The sequence below is a fragment of the Bufo gargarizans genome, chromosome 9 (genome assembly GCF_014858855.1).
Source record: "Bufo gargarizans isolate SCDJY-AF-19 chromosome 9, ASM1485885v1, whole genome shotgun sequence".
NCBI lineage: Eukaryota > Metazoa > Chordata > Amphibia > Anura > Bufonidae > Bufo > Bufo gargarizans.
Window position 1 is genome coordinate 151,336,733 of NC_058088.1, and position 16,420 is coordinate 151,353,152.

General features: G+C 42.1%; 1 protein-coding gene across 2 annotated transcripts in view; it reads right to left on the reverse strand.

Moving 5' to 3' along the window:
* LOC122946268 (coagulation factor VIII-like) overlaps window positions 1-16,420 on the reverse strand; it is a 528,859-nt gene that overhangs the window by 432,033 nt on the left and 80,406 nt on the right. For both annotated transcript variants that reach the window (XM_044305770.1, XM_044305769.1), the window contains exon 5: window positions 4,331-4,402. In XM_044305770.1, the coding sequence (XP_044161705.1) occupies window positions 4,331-4,402 (72 nt within the window). The remainder of the gene's footprint in view (window positions 1-4,330; window positions 4,403-16,420) is intronic.

Below are 16,420 nucleotides of genomic sequence, written 5' to 3' on the forward strand. Positions count from 1 at the left end.
CTTGTGCGCGATGGCCGGTCTTCCCTCAGGGGTCGCTTGGATACATAGGAAGCTGTTTGTACTGCAGAGAAACCAAATGCGTTTCGAGGCTCAATGCCTCTTCCTCAGTGGTCTGCCGTATATGGCTTCTATGAAACTTATATAGGAGTATACATTTCTAAGGGGAGGGGTATCCCCAAAAAACAGGAGTATCTCAAAAAACATGGAGTGGATCATCCATGTCAGGAATAGATCTTCCGTAATGCATACATAAAAAATTGAAGTTGAAATCATTCCCAGGAACAAACTTGATATATGGAAATATGCATATACTGTATATATGATGATTAGAAAAGACCCAAATCACGTGCAGTAAAGGGGGTTCATGTAATTGATAAGAATATGGTTTTAAAACCATGTACGATAAGAATTAGGCTACATTCACACGTCAGTAATTTCCTATATCCCAATTTTCGGTCCGTTTTTTTGCGGATCCGTTGTTCCTGAAAATGTTTCCGTATGTCATCCGTTTTTTGCGGATCCGCAAAAAACGGAAACATGTATAAATTTCAATAATCAAATAAAGTTGTTTGGAATTCATTGAAAAAAAATTGAAAAAAATAAATAAAAATTTGTTATGTGTTTCCAGGAACGGAATCCGCAAAAAACGGATGACATACGGAATGACATCCGAATGTCTTCCGTTTTTTGCGGATCCATTGACTTTGCATTGTACCAGGATCCGATTTTTGCGGAACATAATAGGACATGTTTTATATTTAAACGGACATGCGGAACGGAACAACGGAAACGGACAGCACACATTGTGCTGTCCGATTTTTTCAAGGACCCATTGAAAATGAATGGGTCCAGATCTGGTCCTGATCTGTTCCGCAAAAAACGGAACAGATCAGGAAAGAAAAAATGGACGTGTGAATGGACCCTTAGAGAATGTTACAAAGGGGGCTTGCTTGGTGACAGATACAATACATTTTAGTTAGTAATGTCTTGCCTATGTTAATTGGCAAATAAAGATGTGTCAGTATGGTGGTGTATAAGACTGTGATCACATTGGTGCGTTTTGTGTGCAGTAAGACGAAAAGGGATATGGAGACAGGCTATCAAGTGCTGGTAATTAATCTATTTTGCATATTTTAGTGTTTTTTTATTATTTATATACAATGCAGACCAAAAGTTTGGACACACCTTCTCATTCAAAGAGTTTTCTTTATTTTTATGACTATGAAAATTGTAGATTCACACTGAAGGCATCAAAACTATGAATTAACACATGTGGAATTATAACAAAATCGTAAATGGGATACAACGGCTCACCCCTATCATGTATGGGTAAGTGTTCACCCTCTGGTCCTACCCTCAAGACCACAAAGAATTAAGAAACGTATAGATAGAGTGAGGGGGCACACACAACAGGGAAACAATAGATGGATGAATAATTGATATTTAATACTCTAAAAACAAACCCCTAAAAAAACATAAAACGTACATAAAATTTCATATATACTGATAGCAGCCTATAATTCATGTACATATAAACCCACTATTGTGAATGGTAATATCCACTGTGCAGCTGCAGTGATCTGGACACTACTATGGGTACGATAAAATAAAGTTCATCCAGACAATGTCCCAATTCGTACGGTGCTGCACAGATTTGTGGCAGCACAAGGTAACCAATAGTAGTAGTGATGTAGAATGTCCAGAAAATAGCACCAACGAATATATTAAGTTCGAATTAGATGAGGCAATAATAATGACTCTATGTCAATGTCCGGTGTTCAGAGATGTGTACAGATGTACATGCACTGATCTCCAGATTACTTACAGTGTCCAGCCGCTTGTAGTCTCCCGGTCTCACCCCAGATTCACACTGAAGGCATCAAAACTATGAATTAACACATGTGGAATTATATACATAACAAAAAAGTGTGAAACAACTGAAAATATGTCATATTCTAGGTTCTTCAAAGTAGCCACCTTTTGCTTTGATTACTGCTTTGCACACTCTTGGCATTCTCTTGATGGGCTTCAAGAGGTAGTAACCTGAAATGGTCTTTCAACAGTCTTGAAGGAGTTCCCAGAGATGCTTAGCACTTGTTGGCCCTTTTGCCTTCACTCTGCGGTCCAGCTCACCCCAAACCATCTCGATTGGGTTCAGGTCCGGTGACTGTGGAGGCCAGGTCATCTGGCGCAGCACCCCATCACTCTCCTTCATTGTCAAATAGCCCTTACACAGCCCTGAGGTGTGTTTGGGATCATTGTCCTGTTGAAAAATAAATGATGGTCCAACTAAACACAAACCGGATGGAATAGCATGCCGCTGTAAGATGCTGTGATAGCCATGCTGGTTCAGTATGCCTTCAATTTTGAATAAATCCCCAATAGTGTCACCAGCAAAGCACCCCCACACCATCACACCTCCTCCTCCATGCCTCATGATGGGAACCAGGCATGTAGAGTCCATCCGTTCACCTTTTCTGCGTCGCACAAAGACACGGTGGTTCGAACCAAAGATCTCAAAATTGGACTCATCAGACCAAAGCACAGATTTCCACTGGTCTAATGTCCATTCCTTGTGTTCTTTAGCCCAAACAAGTCTCTTCTGCTTGTTGCCTGTCCTTAGCAGTGGTTTCCTAGCAGATATTCTACCATGAAGGCCTGATTCACAAAGTCTCATCTTAACAGTTGTTCTAGAGATGTGTCTGCTGCTAGAACTCTGTGTGGCATTGACCTGGTCTCTAATCTGAGTTGCTGTTAACTTGCGAATTTCTGAGGTTGGTGACTCAGATGAACTTATCCTCCGCAGCAGAGGTGACTCTTGGTCTTCCTTTCCTGGGGTGGTCTGCATGTGAGCCAGTTTCTTTGTAGCGCTTGATGGTTTTTATGACTGCACTTGGGGACCCTTTCAAAGTTTTCCCAATTTTTCGGACTGACTGACCTTCATTTCTTAAAGTAATGATGGCCACCAGTTTTTCTTTACTTAGCTGCTTTTATCTTGCCATACTACAAATTCTAACAGTCTATTCAGTAGGACTATCAGCTGTGTATCCACCTGACTTCTCCACAACGCAACTGATGGTCCCAACCCCATTTATAAGGCAAGAAATCCCACTTATTAAACCTGACAGGGCACACCTGTGAAGTGAAAACCATTTCAGGTGACTACCTCTTGAAGCTCATCAAGAGAATGCCAAGAGTGTGCAAAGCAGTAATCAAAGCAAAAGGTGGCTTTGTAGAACCTAGAATATGACATATTTTCAGTTGTTTCACACTTTTTTGTTATGTATATAATTCCACATGTGTTAATTCATAGTTTTGATGCCTTCAGTGTGAATCTACAATTTTCATAGTCATGAAAATAAAGAAAGCTCTTTGAATGAGAAGGGGTGTCCAAACTTTTGGTCTGTACTGTATATGTGTTATTAAAACATTTTTTGTGCTTTTATTCATATCAAATGTTGTGAGTGAATTTATTATTAGAACATCCTGAGAGGTCGGGTCATCAAATATCCCACGGTAAAGTGTATGTAGTGTCCAAATTAATGGTACTAGATATACTTATTTAAGTTTAGGGCAAGTGCAGGCATGAGATTCAGCCTGTTCCCTCCAGTTCTCCATATCCGGATCGGAGAACCGTGTTACCGGCTGAGTCCCGATCCGGTGCACTAGCGGTAGCGGAGGCGGGTCAGAGGGAGATGAGTGCTTCCATTGTGGAATCCCTTATCTTTAGGGCTCATGCACATGAATGAATGGTTCCGTATACGGACCACAAAAAAACGGAACGGAAACAGAAAAAATTATATGCATCTGTATCACTGTCCTCAGGTGTACGTTTAGCTCCTCAGGCTTTTTAAAAGTTGGGCAGTATGTATGTGTAGTGTATATATGTTGTATTTATGTATATGTGTGTTGCATATATGATGTATGTATATGTAAATATGTGTTGTGACGCCGCGTGTCCGCTGTTGAGTAGGAAAGCCCATTAATGAATGTCCCATCTAAGAGGTGTCAGTACCACCAGTCCCTTTAGTTGATAGTTAACAGTTCTGTAAGCCTTAGTAAATAATGTTTTAGTGAGTCTGCATGTAAGCCAGTCCATAAGCATCAGAATAGTCATAGCATAATGACTCCTTGTTCTGGTCATCACAGGCAGAGAAAGCGGCCTGCACACAGTGATGTCTGTCTATTGCAGTTTGTTCTCAATATCTCTGCACTGCCTTTTCAGGGAAAAAGAAGCATCTTGGAAACCAGATAACTCCTTTAAACTAGAGTTTATGTCCTCATACTAAGGAAATGTATAGTGTTTTTTTTTTTAGATTAATAGTTGTACCTTCATCAAACACTGCAAGAGCAATTATTTTTTCCTGGACTCCATATTGATGTCCATCTTCTGTAAGGGATCCTATGAATTTGAAAATACAAACATAATAAGTTTAGTAAAATGTTGTACAGGTAAGCATTAGTATCACACAATGCAACATGTTTTAATAAAGTTATGAACTTTTCAGGCACTTTAAATATTGTACTTTCTACTTGAGACTCTGCTTTAGACACTCAATCAATGTTGGAAGAAAATATTTCTCAAATCATGACATCAATTATATCACAGATTACATAGATATTAGATTACTTTGGAATTGAAAGGCAGTATTATCTGTAGATGTAAGGGTACTTTCACGCTTGCGGCAGGACGGATCCTTCCACTATTTCGCCGTGCCGCCGGACCACCGCTCCGTCCCCATTGACTATAATGGGGACGAGGGCGGACTGCTATTTTTCTGACTTTTTAGTCCGGCGGCCTCTCACCGCGAACTGCCGTACTGCGCCGGAGCTCCTCCCGTCCCCATTATAGGCAATGGGAGCAGAGCGTAGCCTAACAATACACCAACTTACCTACAGAGTAAAGATGAACTAACCAGTTTGTACCAAACCGAACTTTGCTATTTTTCGGATGGAAGATGAACCCGAACCTTTCCCAATATAGGCATCCTCTATTTAGTTATTAAATGTGTTTGGTTTGACAACTGACTCGTGGTTAGTGATGAGCAGCATAGGCAATATTAGTTTTTGCGATATTTCGCTAATTTTTGGCCTAATATTCGCCATAAATTCTCAAATTCTAGAATTTGTGATCTCCAGTTATTATTTTCTTAATTGCAAAAATTGGCAATGTAATATGCGCATATTGCGTGCACAATACAGGAGTGGCTCACTTTTGTTAAATTTTTCAAGCTGTTAGAAGTTTCCTGAGACTGGAGGAAATGCACAGTACAGTAATTCCTATCACACTACCTAACACCCAGCACTGGAACCTATCAGCTACACTATATCACTATCTAATCTACACTGACTATCTCCCACTAACTATCTGTATGATATATATGAGATAACTAACTATCTAATGTAATTAAATAAGGATTCAGATCACTAAGCAAAGCACAGAACACATTGCAGCCTTCTCATTGGCCCACACACAAGAATGGAGGTTACCGATGAAAAAAAAAAATCTAGAATATTTACGATTACGAAGATATAGCACTATATTCTACACCTTTGCGAATTCTCGAAGTGCCGATATTCGCAATTAGAATATTTGCGATCAACACTACTCATGGTGCCTCAGTATGTTTATCCACTAGTTGAGGCCTCCTACTCTAGGGATCCCTATACCGGTTTTATTATTAGTTTTGGTTGAGATTGTCATCATTTCATTATGAATTATATTCAGTTTACTCTCTTTGGAGATCATTGATCTGTTCTTTCAATTTAATTAAACCATATATAGGTGATTCGTACACCAATACACAGGGTGGGGCAGTGGCGTAGCTATCAAGGCAGCAGGGGAAGCAGCTGCTTCAGGCCCCAGCTTAGAAGGGGCCCAGGTGCAGTCACTGTACTTCATCCCCCCGGGCCCCTGTCAGAGCAGTTGCCTTCTCCTGCACCAGGTCCAGAGTCCTGCACTAGCACCTCTGTCACTGACCTGACATCAGTGACATTGCTGCACCTCTCCTCACTTCTGATGATGGACAGTCCCAGCATGCTGAACATCAGTTGGATTGACACATCTGCACCAGTGATGTGAGTGGCAGGAGAATTGGGGTTCTCAGACTGCAGTACAGTAGGAAAGCTGGGTGACTTTACATCATAAGATGTCATCCATCTTTCCTACAACCTGCATGGCACAACTGCAGAGGCATTAGAGTATGTGCAGTGGCGGAGGGGCACAGCAGGAAAGCGGGGTGTCTATATATGTGTATTATAAATGTGTGCGTCCATGTATGTGGTGATTGTGTGTAAGAAGACATCCATGTATGTGGAGAGTGCATGTATGAGTGCGTCCATGTATGTGGAGAGTGTGTGTATGAGTGAGTTTATGTATGTGGTGAGCAGCGAGCGCATGTATGAGTGCGTCCATTTATGTGGTGAGTGTGTGTATGAGTGCATCTATGTATATGGTGAGTGCGTGTTTGAGTGCTTCCAGGGGCGTATATAGAAAATACTTATGCCCGGTGGGAGGGTGCAGCCAATAGCAGGCCGTGTCGGAAATGAGCCTCCCTAGCATCACCCGCAATGCTAGGGAGGCTTGTTCCCATCGTTGTTCCCATCGTGGCCTGCTATTGACTGCCCCCAACATTGCTGGATGTTTTCATCCACATGACAGGGGGGGGGGATGCAGTGGTGGCTGTGCGGGCATCACGGACGATGCGGGTGCCGGGGAGTGATGTAAGTAAGATAACCCCTTTAACTCCTTGCTGCTGATGCTTAGTGTGCCTCGATCATGGACAGCAGGTCAGACAGGGAGGGTGTCCAATAATAAACTGCTCTCTGGACCCAGCACCCTTTGCTTGCAGACTGCGAGAATGAACAAGCTCAGAAATGGGCCAGAAAGCCTATAGCCTGGCCAAAAATGCTAGAACATTAATGGTTAATAAAGGAAGCAAAACATGAAACGGTGAGCCTGCAAGAAGTAGGATGACACTGAGGTTATAAGCTGCTATAGTGGCACGCCATTAATTCAAAGTATTCAATAGAGCTTATTGCTTAGGAAGGGAAAGGGACACGCCTCTTCCTATCCTGCCGCAGCACAGGCATCTATATCGCTGTCCTAAAGACGGCGATACAGATGACTGGAGATAAGCGCTTCCACAATGGAAACGCACATCTCCCTGTGCCCCCCCCTCGCCGCCGCCGCCAGATCCGCGCCGCACAAGCATTTTTTTACGCCCTCCACACACCCCAAAGGCCGGCCGGCGGGCCCCCTTCCCGGCCGGGCCCTCGGACCACGTCCAAAGTGCCCGACCACTCAGTCCGCCCCTGTATATTGCCTTTGCTATCCACCTTGCTTGATGCTGAGCCCCTGGGATCCTGAAACTGAAGTTGTTTTAAGACCAACCTCCTAGGTACAGGAGTGAGAGTAGTAATAAAAGTGATGAATGTGTGCAACCCCTAAATATTATCCAATCTTCTTGAAATTTGGCATATATATCTTTTACATCACTGAGACTCCAGTAAGCAAAGTCATATGAAAATCACATCTTTGGAAAAATTAAACACCCTGTTGCATATGCTTGAGAAACTATACAAGCAGTGGAAAGCCGTGAACAATTTTGTCATGCCGCAGACTCCTAGCAGGGAGTATGTGTTGTTTCCAGGTCGGGCAGTGGAAGCTCATGTCGTTAATGCTGCAATTGTACCTCATATGTATTTTTAAAGAGATACTGATGCTCATGCAACAGGTAGCAATGAAAGAATAGGAAGAAGAACAGCTAACGCATCTTGCTCTCCACCCTCTAGCTGTTGGGAAACCACAATGAGAAACTCTCATGGGGGAGGTGGAGAAGGTGTTGCCAATTGAGGGAGAGGAAGAGGAGTCAGAATTGGAGGAGCAAGAGTATAATGATGATGACGGTGACATCGGCCACAACACCCAATCATCTCAGTGGGGGGGGGTGGAGTTGGAAAGAACTGGCTCCTTGGACATGCTGGCCAGAATTGCGAGCTGTAGATTCACTTGCTTACACAGTGACAGGCAGATCAGTGACATAAAGCAGTATGATGGCTACTGGATAGCCATTCTTTTAGACCCGCGCCATAAAAGCAAAATGGGGAATGTTTTCCTCCCTCCGACAGGGAGGACAAAATACATTATTATCAGGAAACACTGTGTACGCAGCTTGCCATAACTTACTGAGAGCAGATGCCTGCCTCCAGCATGTCTGAAAAGGAGGGCCTTCTCCGCCCCTCCTGCAGAGTCAACCCTCTCCTGCTGCAACAAACAGCAGAAGCCGCAGATGGAGCAGTTTTTCCACGTGGCACGCCAGACTGAGGCCAGTCAGCAAGCTGACAGCTCCCGCCTCAACGTCCAGGTTCAGGCCTACCTACATTCTGGCCAGTCTATAGCGCATACCCTGTTCCCTGACCCTATGGATTTCTGGGCAGGCAGACTGGAACAGTGGCCTGAACTGGCACAGCACCCTCTCTTTCTTCTATCTTGCTCAGCTTCCAGTCTCATTTCAGAAAGGGTTTTGAGGTGACACCCAAACGGACCAAGTTGTCCCCCCCTCAGTGTCCAAGACATCACTTTTGTCAAAATGAACTAAGCCTGGATTGGGGAGGATTTTTACACTCCTCCGGCTGAGGCCAATGTAGATATAGCTTTTCTGGCAGTGTCCCATCTTGCCACTATTGCTGCCTGCCTGCCCCCATAATTCCCCCACCACATCATGCCACTGCTGCTGTTACCAACCATCATGTTCTATATGGCTGCTGCTGTCTCCATCACAACGCTGCTTCCATCATGACACTTCTGCAACCTGCCAAATATCATGTTCTACAGACGTGGACAAAATTGTTGGTACCCTTTGGTCAATGAAAGAAAAAGTCACAATGGTCACAGAAATAACTTTAATCTGACAAAAGTAATAATAAATTAAAATTCTATAAATGTTAACCAATGAAAGTCAGACATTGTTTTTCAACCATGCTTCAACAGAATTATGTAAAAAAATAAACTCATGAAACAGGCATGGACAAAAATGATGGTACCCCTAACTTAATATTTTGTTGCGCAACCTTTTGAGGCAATCACTGCAATCAAACGCTTCCTGTAACTGTCAATGAGACATCTGCACCTCTCAGCAGGTATTTTGGCCCACTCCTCATGAGCAAACTGCTCCAGTTGTGTCCGGTTTGAAGGGTGCCTTTTCCAGACTGCATGTTTCAGCTCCTTCCAAAGATGCTCAATAGGATTGAGGTCAGGGCTCATAGAAGGCCACTTTAGAATAGTCCAATTTTTTCCTCTTAGCCATTCTTGGGTGTTTTTAGCGGTGTGTTTTGGGTCATTGTCCTGTTGCAAGACCCATGACCTGCGACTGAGACCAAGCTTTCTGACACTGGCTAGTACATTTCTCTCTAGAATTCCTTGATAGTCTTGAGATTTCATTGTACCCTGCACAGATTCAAGACACCCTGTGCCAGACGCAGCAAAGCAGCCCCAGAACATAACAGAGCCTCCTCCATGTTTCACAGTAGGGACAGTGTTCTTTTCTTGATATGCTTCATTTTTTCGTCTGTGAACATACAGCTGATGTGCCTTGGCAAAAACTTCGATTTTTGTCTCATCTGTCCACAGGACATTCTCCCAGAAGCTTTGTGGCTTGTCAACATGTAGTTTGGCATATTCCAGTCTTGCTTTTTTATGATTCGTTTTCAACAATGGTGTCCTCCTTGGTCGTCTCCCATGTAGTCCACTTTGGCTCAAACAACGACGGATGGTGCGATCTGACACTGATGTTCCTTGAGCATGAAGTTCACCTTGAATCTCTTTAGAAGTCTTTCTAGGCTCTTTTGTTACCATTCGGATTATCCGTCTCTTAGATTTGTCATCAATTTTCCTCCTGCGGCCACGTCCAGGGAGGTTGGCTACAGTCCCATGGATCTTAAACTTATGAATAATATGTGCAACTGTACTCACAGGAACATCTAGTTGCTTGGAGATGGTCTTATAGCCTTTACCTTTAACATGCTTGTCTATAATTTTCTTTCTGATCTCTTGAGACAGCTCTTTCCTTTGCTTCCTCTGGTCCATGTCGAGTGTGGTACACACCATATCACCAAACAACACAGTGATTACCTGGAGCCATATATATAGGCCCAATGGCTGATTACAAGGTTGTAGACACCTGTGATGCTAATTAGTGGACACACCTTGAATTAACATGTCCCTTTGGTCACATTATGTTCTGTGTTTTCTAGGGGTACCATCATTTTTGTCCATGCCTGTTTCATGAGTTTATTTTTTTACATAATTCTGTTGAAGCATGGTTGAAAAACAATGTCTGACTTTCATTGGTTAACATTTATAGAATTTTAATTTATTATTACTTTTGTCAGATTAAAGTTATTTCTGTGACCATTGTGACTTTTTCTTTCATTGACCAAAGGGTACCAACAATTTTGTCCACGTCTGTATATGGCTTCTGCTGCCTCCATCATGCCACTGCCGCCTATCATGTCACTGCTGCGACCTGCCGCCATATTCTGTACAGCGGCTGCTGTTGCTTCCATCATGCCACCGCCTCCATCATGCTACTGCTGCGGGCTTCCTACCATTATTCCGAAAGGCAGCTGCTGCCTGCTAACATTTACCATATGACTGTTGTAGCTGCCGCTGTCTCAGATGCTGCTGCACCACGCTGCTAATCCCCTACTGCCACCACTATTAACTCCTATTAGCTCTTCTGCCCAGGCCATTTTTTGCAAATCTGATGTGTCACTTTAGGTGGTAATAGCTTTGGAACACTTTTATTTATCCAAGCCATTCTTAGACTGTTTTCTCGTGACACATTGTACTTCGTGATAGTCATAAATTTGAGTCAATATATTTCACCTTTATTTGTGAAAAAAATCCTAAATTTACCAAGAATTTTGTAAAATTCCCAAATTTTCAAATTTCAATTTCTCTTTTATAATAGATAGTGATACCTCATATAATAGTTATTACTTTACATTTTCCATATGTCTATTTCATGTTTGGATAATTTGGAAAATGAGACATTATTTTTTGAAGACGTTAGAAGGCTTAAAAGTTTAGAAGCAAATCTCGAAATTTTTCTGAAAATTTACAAAACCCAGTTTTTAAGGACCAGTTCAGGTCTGAAGTCAGTTTGTGGGGCTTACATAATAGAAACTACTCAATGACCCAATTTTAGAAACTACACCCATCAAGGTATTCAAAACTGATTTTACAAACTTTGTTAACCCTTTAGGTGTTCCACAAGAATTAATGGAAAATGGAGATGAAATTTCCAATTTTTGGGGCAGATTTTACATTTTTATACATTTTTTCCAGTAGCAAAGCAAGGGTTAACAGCCAAACAAAACTCAATATTTGAAGGTCAATTGTAGTGGTGGCTCACTCCCTATTACCTATGGTATGGTGCTACCAACCCAGTGGAGAGGGCACCCTACCTCTCAAAGGAAGAAAATTGGAATAGAAAATGTATTGGGCGAGCACTCTAACATAAAACACACATTTATTCAATAAAATGATATCAGACACATATAATCTATATAAAAATTAAGTCACTGTGAGAGTCCGTGGTACAAATGGAGATCTCTTTTACCATATAAGTGCATATAATGTTTTTTGTTCCTTATGGAGCTTGAAGGGTTAGTGTTATATCGACAATATAATCGACAAATATGGTAACGCCACACACCTGTCGAAATATCTCTAGTCGCATGGCCATGCAGACATTATCATAAAAGAATTCAAGATCGGGCTCTTATTCGACATACCAGAGACGTCATTTCTGGACGAAAGAGAAGTCCTGTAAGCGTCATCCCGTGAGAGTTTGCTAATGCAGAACTCGAAGAACACCTAATCGAGGAGTGCGACGCAAGACGCCTGAGTTTTTCCGCACTGCCAGCCCCTCTGTAACACCTGAAGGAAGGAGGTAAGCGGCTGAATAGCCGAGATTACCATCTGCTATAACTTGACTAACTACGGTCAATATTGATACCACGAACTTTTGGACTGTGTCAGAGTATATTCGAAAGTAACAACACCACGTATATTAATTGCGACTGTTTCCTCTCGATATAAGACCAACCTCCTTAGCCCCATAAGGAAACAAAGAGCAGGAACAACACTTACAGCAATTGCGATTATTTTGTCGATCATTTTGGCGATTATATTGTCGATATAACACTAATATGGTAAATATGCACTTATATGGTAAAAGAGATCTCCATTTGTACCACGGACTCGCACAGTGGCACCCAGCAGTCGTCCCATTGTGGATATTGAGACTTCATTTTTATATTGATTTTATGTGTCTGAGATCATTTTATTGAATAAATGTAACCCAAAAAGTAACCCAAAAAATTTATATTTTGGCACTGTTTTTATTTTTAACAACATTCATCTGACAGGTTAGATCATGCGCTATTTTTATAGAGCAGGTTGTTACGGACGCAATGATATCAAATATGTCTACTTTCTATGTTTGTTTGTTTCAGTTTTACATAATAAAGCATTTTTTAAAACAAAAATTTTGTTTTTGTATCTTCATTTTCTGAACACCCTATTTTTTATTTTTTTTCTGCCAATTGTCTTGTGCAGGTGCTCATTTTCTTGAAGGAAGAGTTGACGTTTTTATTGGTACCATTTTTGGATTTGGATTTGGATTTTTTTGATCATTCATTATTATACTTTATGGGGTAAGGAGACCAAAAAATTGGTTGTTTTGGAAGAGTTTATATTTATTTATTTTTACAGCGTTTACCTGAGGGATTAGATCATGTGACTTTTATAGAGCAGATCGTTCCGGACGTGGCAATAGCTAATTTGTCTACTTTTTCTTATTTATTTAAGTTTTACACAATAATAGCATTTTTGAAACCGAAATAATAATGTTTTAGTGTCTCCATAGTCTGAGAGCCAAAGCAGTTTTATTTTTTGTGGGATGAGGTGACAGTTTGATTGGTATTATTTTGTGGGGTATATACCTTTTTGATCGCTTGGTGTTGCAATTTTTGTGATGTAAGTTTACAAAAATTGCATTTTTTTTACACAGTTTTTATTTAAACAGGTTTTTTCTTGTCCTTACATGATTTCCAGGGCCCTTTAGGGTCAGATAGGGCCCTAGGTTCCAGCGTATGAACATTCCTACCATCAAGGTCTGTTCATACTTATAGTAGTCAGGGCTCAGTTTAGGGATTCACTAGGTGGTGATCTTTTCCCCTTTCCTGTTTCAAGGCCGCGTACCTTTTCCCTTCCCTCTTGTTGAGTTATTCACCCACACAGTGCCGTGACATTATCAACCGCCAAATACCGTCAGTTTTTGTTTGTGTCAATGAGGCTATGGATCCAATGGCTGCACTGGCTGGACATTTGCAGGGTCTGTCTATAGAGGTAGCTGACCTCCGCAAGCAGATCCAATGATCACAGGCTGCTGGTGCCAGTAGTAGTTACCAGGCCTGTCCTGAACCTAAGGTTGCACTTCTGGACAGATTTTCGTGGGGAAGCGATAATTTTATTCAGCTCGGAGTCGTTTAAATTTTACTTTACGTTACGTCCGCTCCCATCTGGGGATGAGAGTCAAAGAGTCAGTATTATCGTGTTGTTGCTTAAAGGGGAGGCTCAGTCTTGGGCTTTTTCTCTACCGACTGGATCACAGTCCCTCCGGTCAGTACATTAATTTTTCAGAGCGCTACATCTTATCGACGATAACCTGGATCGGATCTCCCTAGCCGAGACCAAGTTACATGATTTACGGCAGGGGGGGCGTTCTGCGGAGATCTATTGCTCTGAATTTAGGAGATGGGCTACGGATACGGAGTGGAATTATTCAGTGCTCCATCGACAATTCTGTCAGGGATTATCCGAGAGGCTAAAGGACGCGTTGGCCTTTCACGAAAATCCTGAATCATTGGAAGCAGCTATGTCCCTTGCTGTACATATGGATACACGCCTGAAAGAGATCTAAGGTCCCTCACTTTTAGGATGAACTATCATATAATATGGTGACTTCCTCTGACACCTTGGGTGGAGAGACTCCTGAGTTTATGTCTGGTGACGAACCTATGCACTTAGGGGGAGCTACCCCTGGGTATGCTTGCAAGAGTTTTAGTCATAAGAAAGGAGTATGTTTTTTCTGTGGAAAAAGGGGACATTTTGTTAATGTTTGTCCTTACATTCAGCGTCAAAGTGAAAACAAAAAAAAAACAACGTCTGGTTCCCATCTTACTCTTGGTGGTGTGGTTGGGGAGTCAGAGAACTTACTTTTGTCATTTACTGGTAGTACCTGATTTCTCCTGTCTGACAAGGTGGCGCTGGAGTCCAAAACTATGGGAATTGAGGTGTTTATTGACAGTGGGGAAGGGATTAAAAATGATGATGGTCAGTTCATCCGTTTGCATGGGTTTGCATTAGGAAAAAATATTTCGGTGTTTGCAATAGACTCTGCACCACTTTCTCAGAGATGTTTGTCACAGGTGGTGCAGGACATCCGTTTAAGAGTGGGTGATTTTCATCAGGAATCCATTTCATGCTTTGTACTGGAGGGTCTGCCTGCTCCGGTGGTTCTGGATTTACCATGGTTGAACAAACATAATTCTACCATTGACTGGCAAGTGAGACAGATTCTCAATTGGAGTGATCATTGCATGAAAAGCTGTCTTAATACATCACTTTCTGTCTTGACCACTAAAGCTGTTCCCTCTTTCATTTCTGATTTTTCTGATGTATTTTCTGAGAGTGATTGCCAGGATTTACCTCCACACGGGATTATGATTGTCCTATCAATATTATTCCTGGAGCAAAGTTGCTCAACTCTAGGTTATATAACCTTTCTGAAACCGAAAGAACGGCCATGCGAGAGTACATTGCTGAAAGTTTGGCTAAGGGACTGTGACAACCACCCATCAATCTCATCGTACTATGCCACAGTTTCCATACAGGTCTCGTCCACTAGAGACTTCTCGAGGTGAATCCACTGTGAGCACAGTAGGCGATTAAGATTGTTCGTTGTGCCCATACATGATACAATCGCGATTGTATGCACAATTGTTAAAATAAAATGATTGATTTCGTGCTGTAAATCAAATTAATTAGCTGCCACCACTCTTCGTAATTGAATCGGGGTGAAGAGACCCCGGCTAGCTAATCCTAGAGGGATGAAACGGTTATTTGCAATCTAGCTAACCAATTAACAATGTATAAAAATAAGACAAATGTCTCCTCTGAGGACAGAGTTCTTAGCATAGACCAAATCATCGAGTAACAAGGGCAAAACTGGAACGATTAAATCATTAGTTTTATTCTAAAAACTATAAACAAAAATATATACATTAAAACTGACAAATAAATATACCTGCCAGTCGAACAGATTAGTTGGATAGAAATAGGTGAGAAGTGGAAGGGAATAGAATGTCTGTAAGTTCAGAATTACTGTGGTAAAGTTCAGTAAAAGATAAAGTCTGGATATAGGATCTGCGTGGATCCCTCTGTTTTACCCACTCTGGAGCTGGGAGTGGCTGTGACAAGCACAAGTCCAGCCTTGTGTAATTGGAAGAGGGGCAGTCCTTGCCCTGAGAGGGAGAAAATCTGGCAGCATCATTGCTTTGCCAGTTTCTCTGTACCCGCAGGTCAAATTAGGAAATAAATAATCAGGACAATTTTGCGCATCATCTGATATTAAATATGACTGGAAGACAATACAGTGTGCCTGAGACCCGTCATTTCTCAAGGAGGGAATTTCCGATTTGTTTGCGGATTTCCAGGAAGGTGTGTTAGAATAACCCGAACAACCTTTGAAGAGATGGTTCCTTTCATATTTTCCTAACCCATGAAATATAAGGAAAATATGGGAAAAATATGAATTCCATCGATTGGATGTCACGGCTGAGGATGGGGAAAACCCTCAGCCGTGCGATGGCGGAAGATGGTCGCTGCTTGACCAGGACGACAGGATTTGGGAGCAGGTCACCTCCTAAAGCGTCCCTAACCTGACCCTAACTCCTAGCTGCATGGGCCGACCGGTCCCTGGACTAGGAGTCAGGGTAAGACAACCTGTTCCTTCTGGATACGGAGGAACAGGAGTCTCACTGGCCAAGCTGCAAGGAAGGGAGAACAAATACAATGGCAAGTACTGCTATCCACAAACAAAAGGACTCAGCACACAACACACATCACACGGGAACCCAGGACCATAGGTGCAATAAAGAAGCATAAAGAAGCATAAAACCAAATACATCTTCTAGACACCAAACGACATTATATTTGCTATGACCAGAAGGATGGCCCCCACTGGCAGTTGGTAAGTAACCAGGAGGATGTCTCCAGCCAGCATGGCTGAAGCACCCTCTCTGGCTACTGCCTACAACTGAGGCTTTATAGGGCCAAGAGGCCACACCC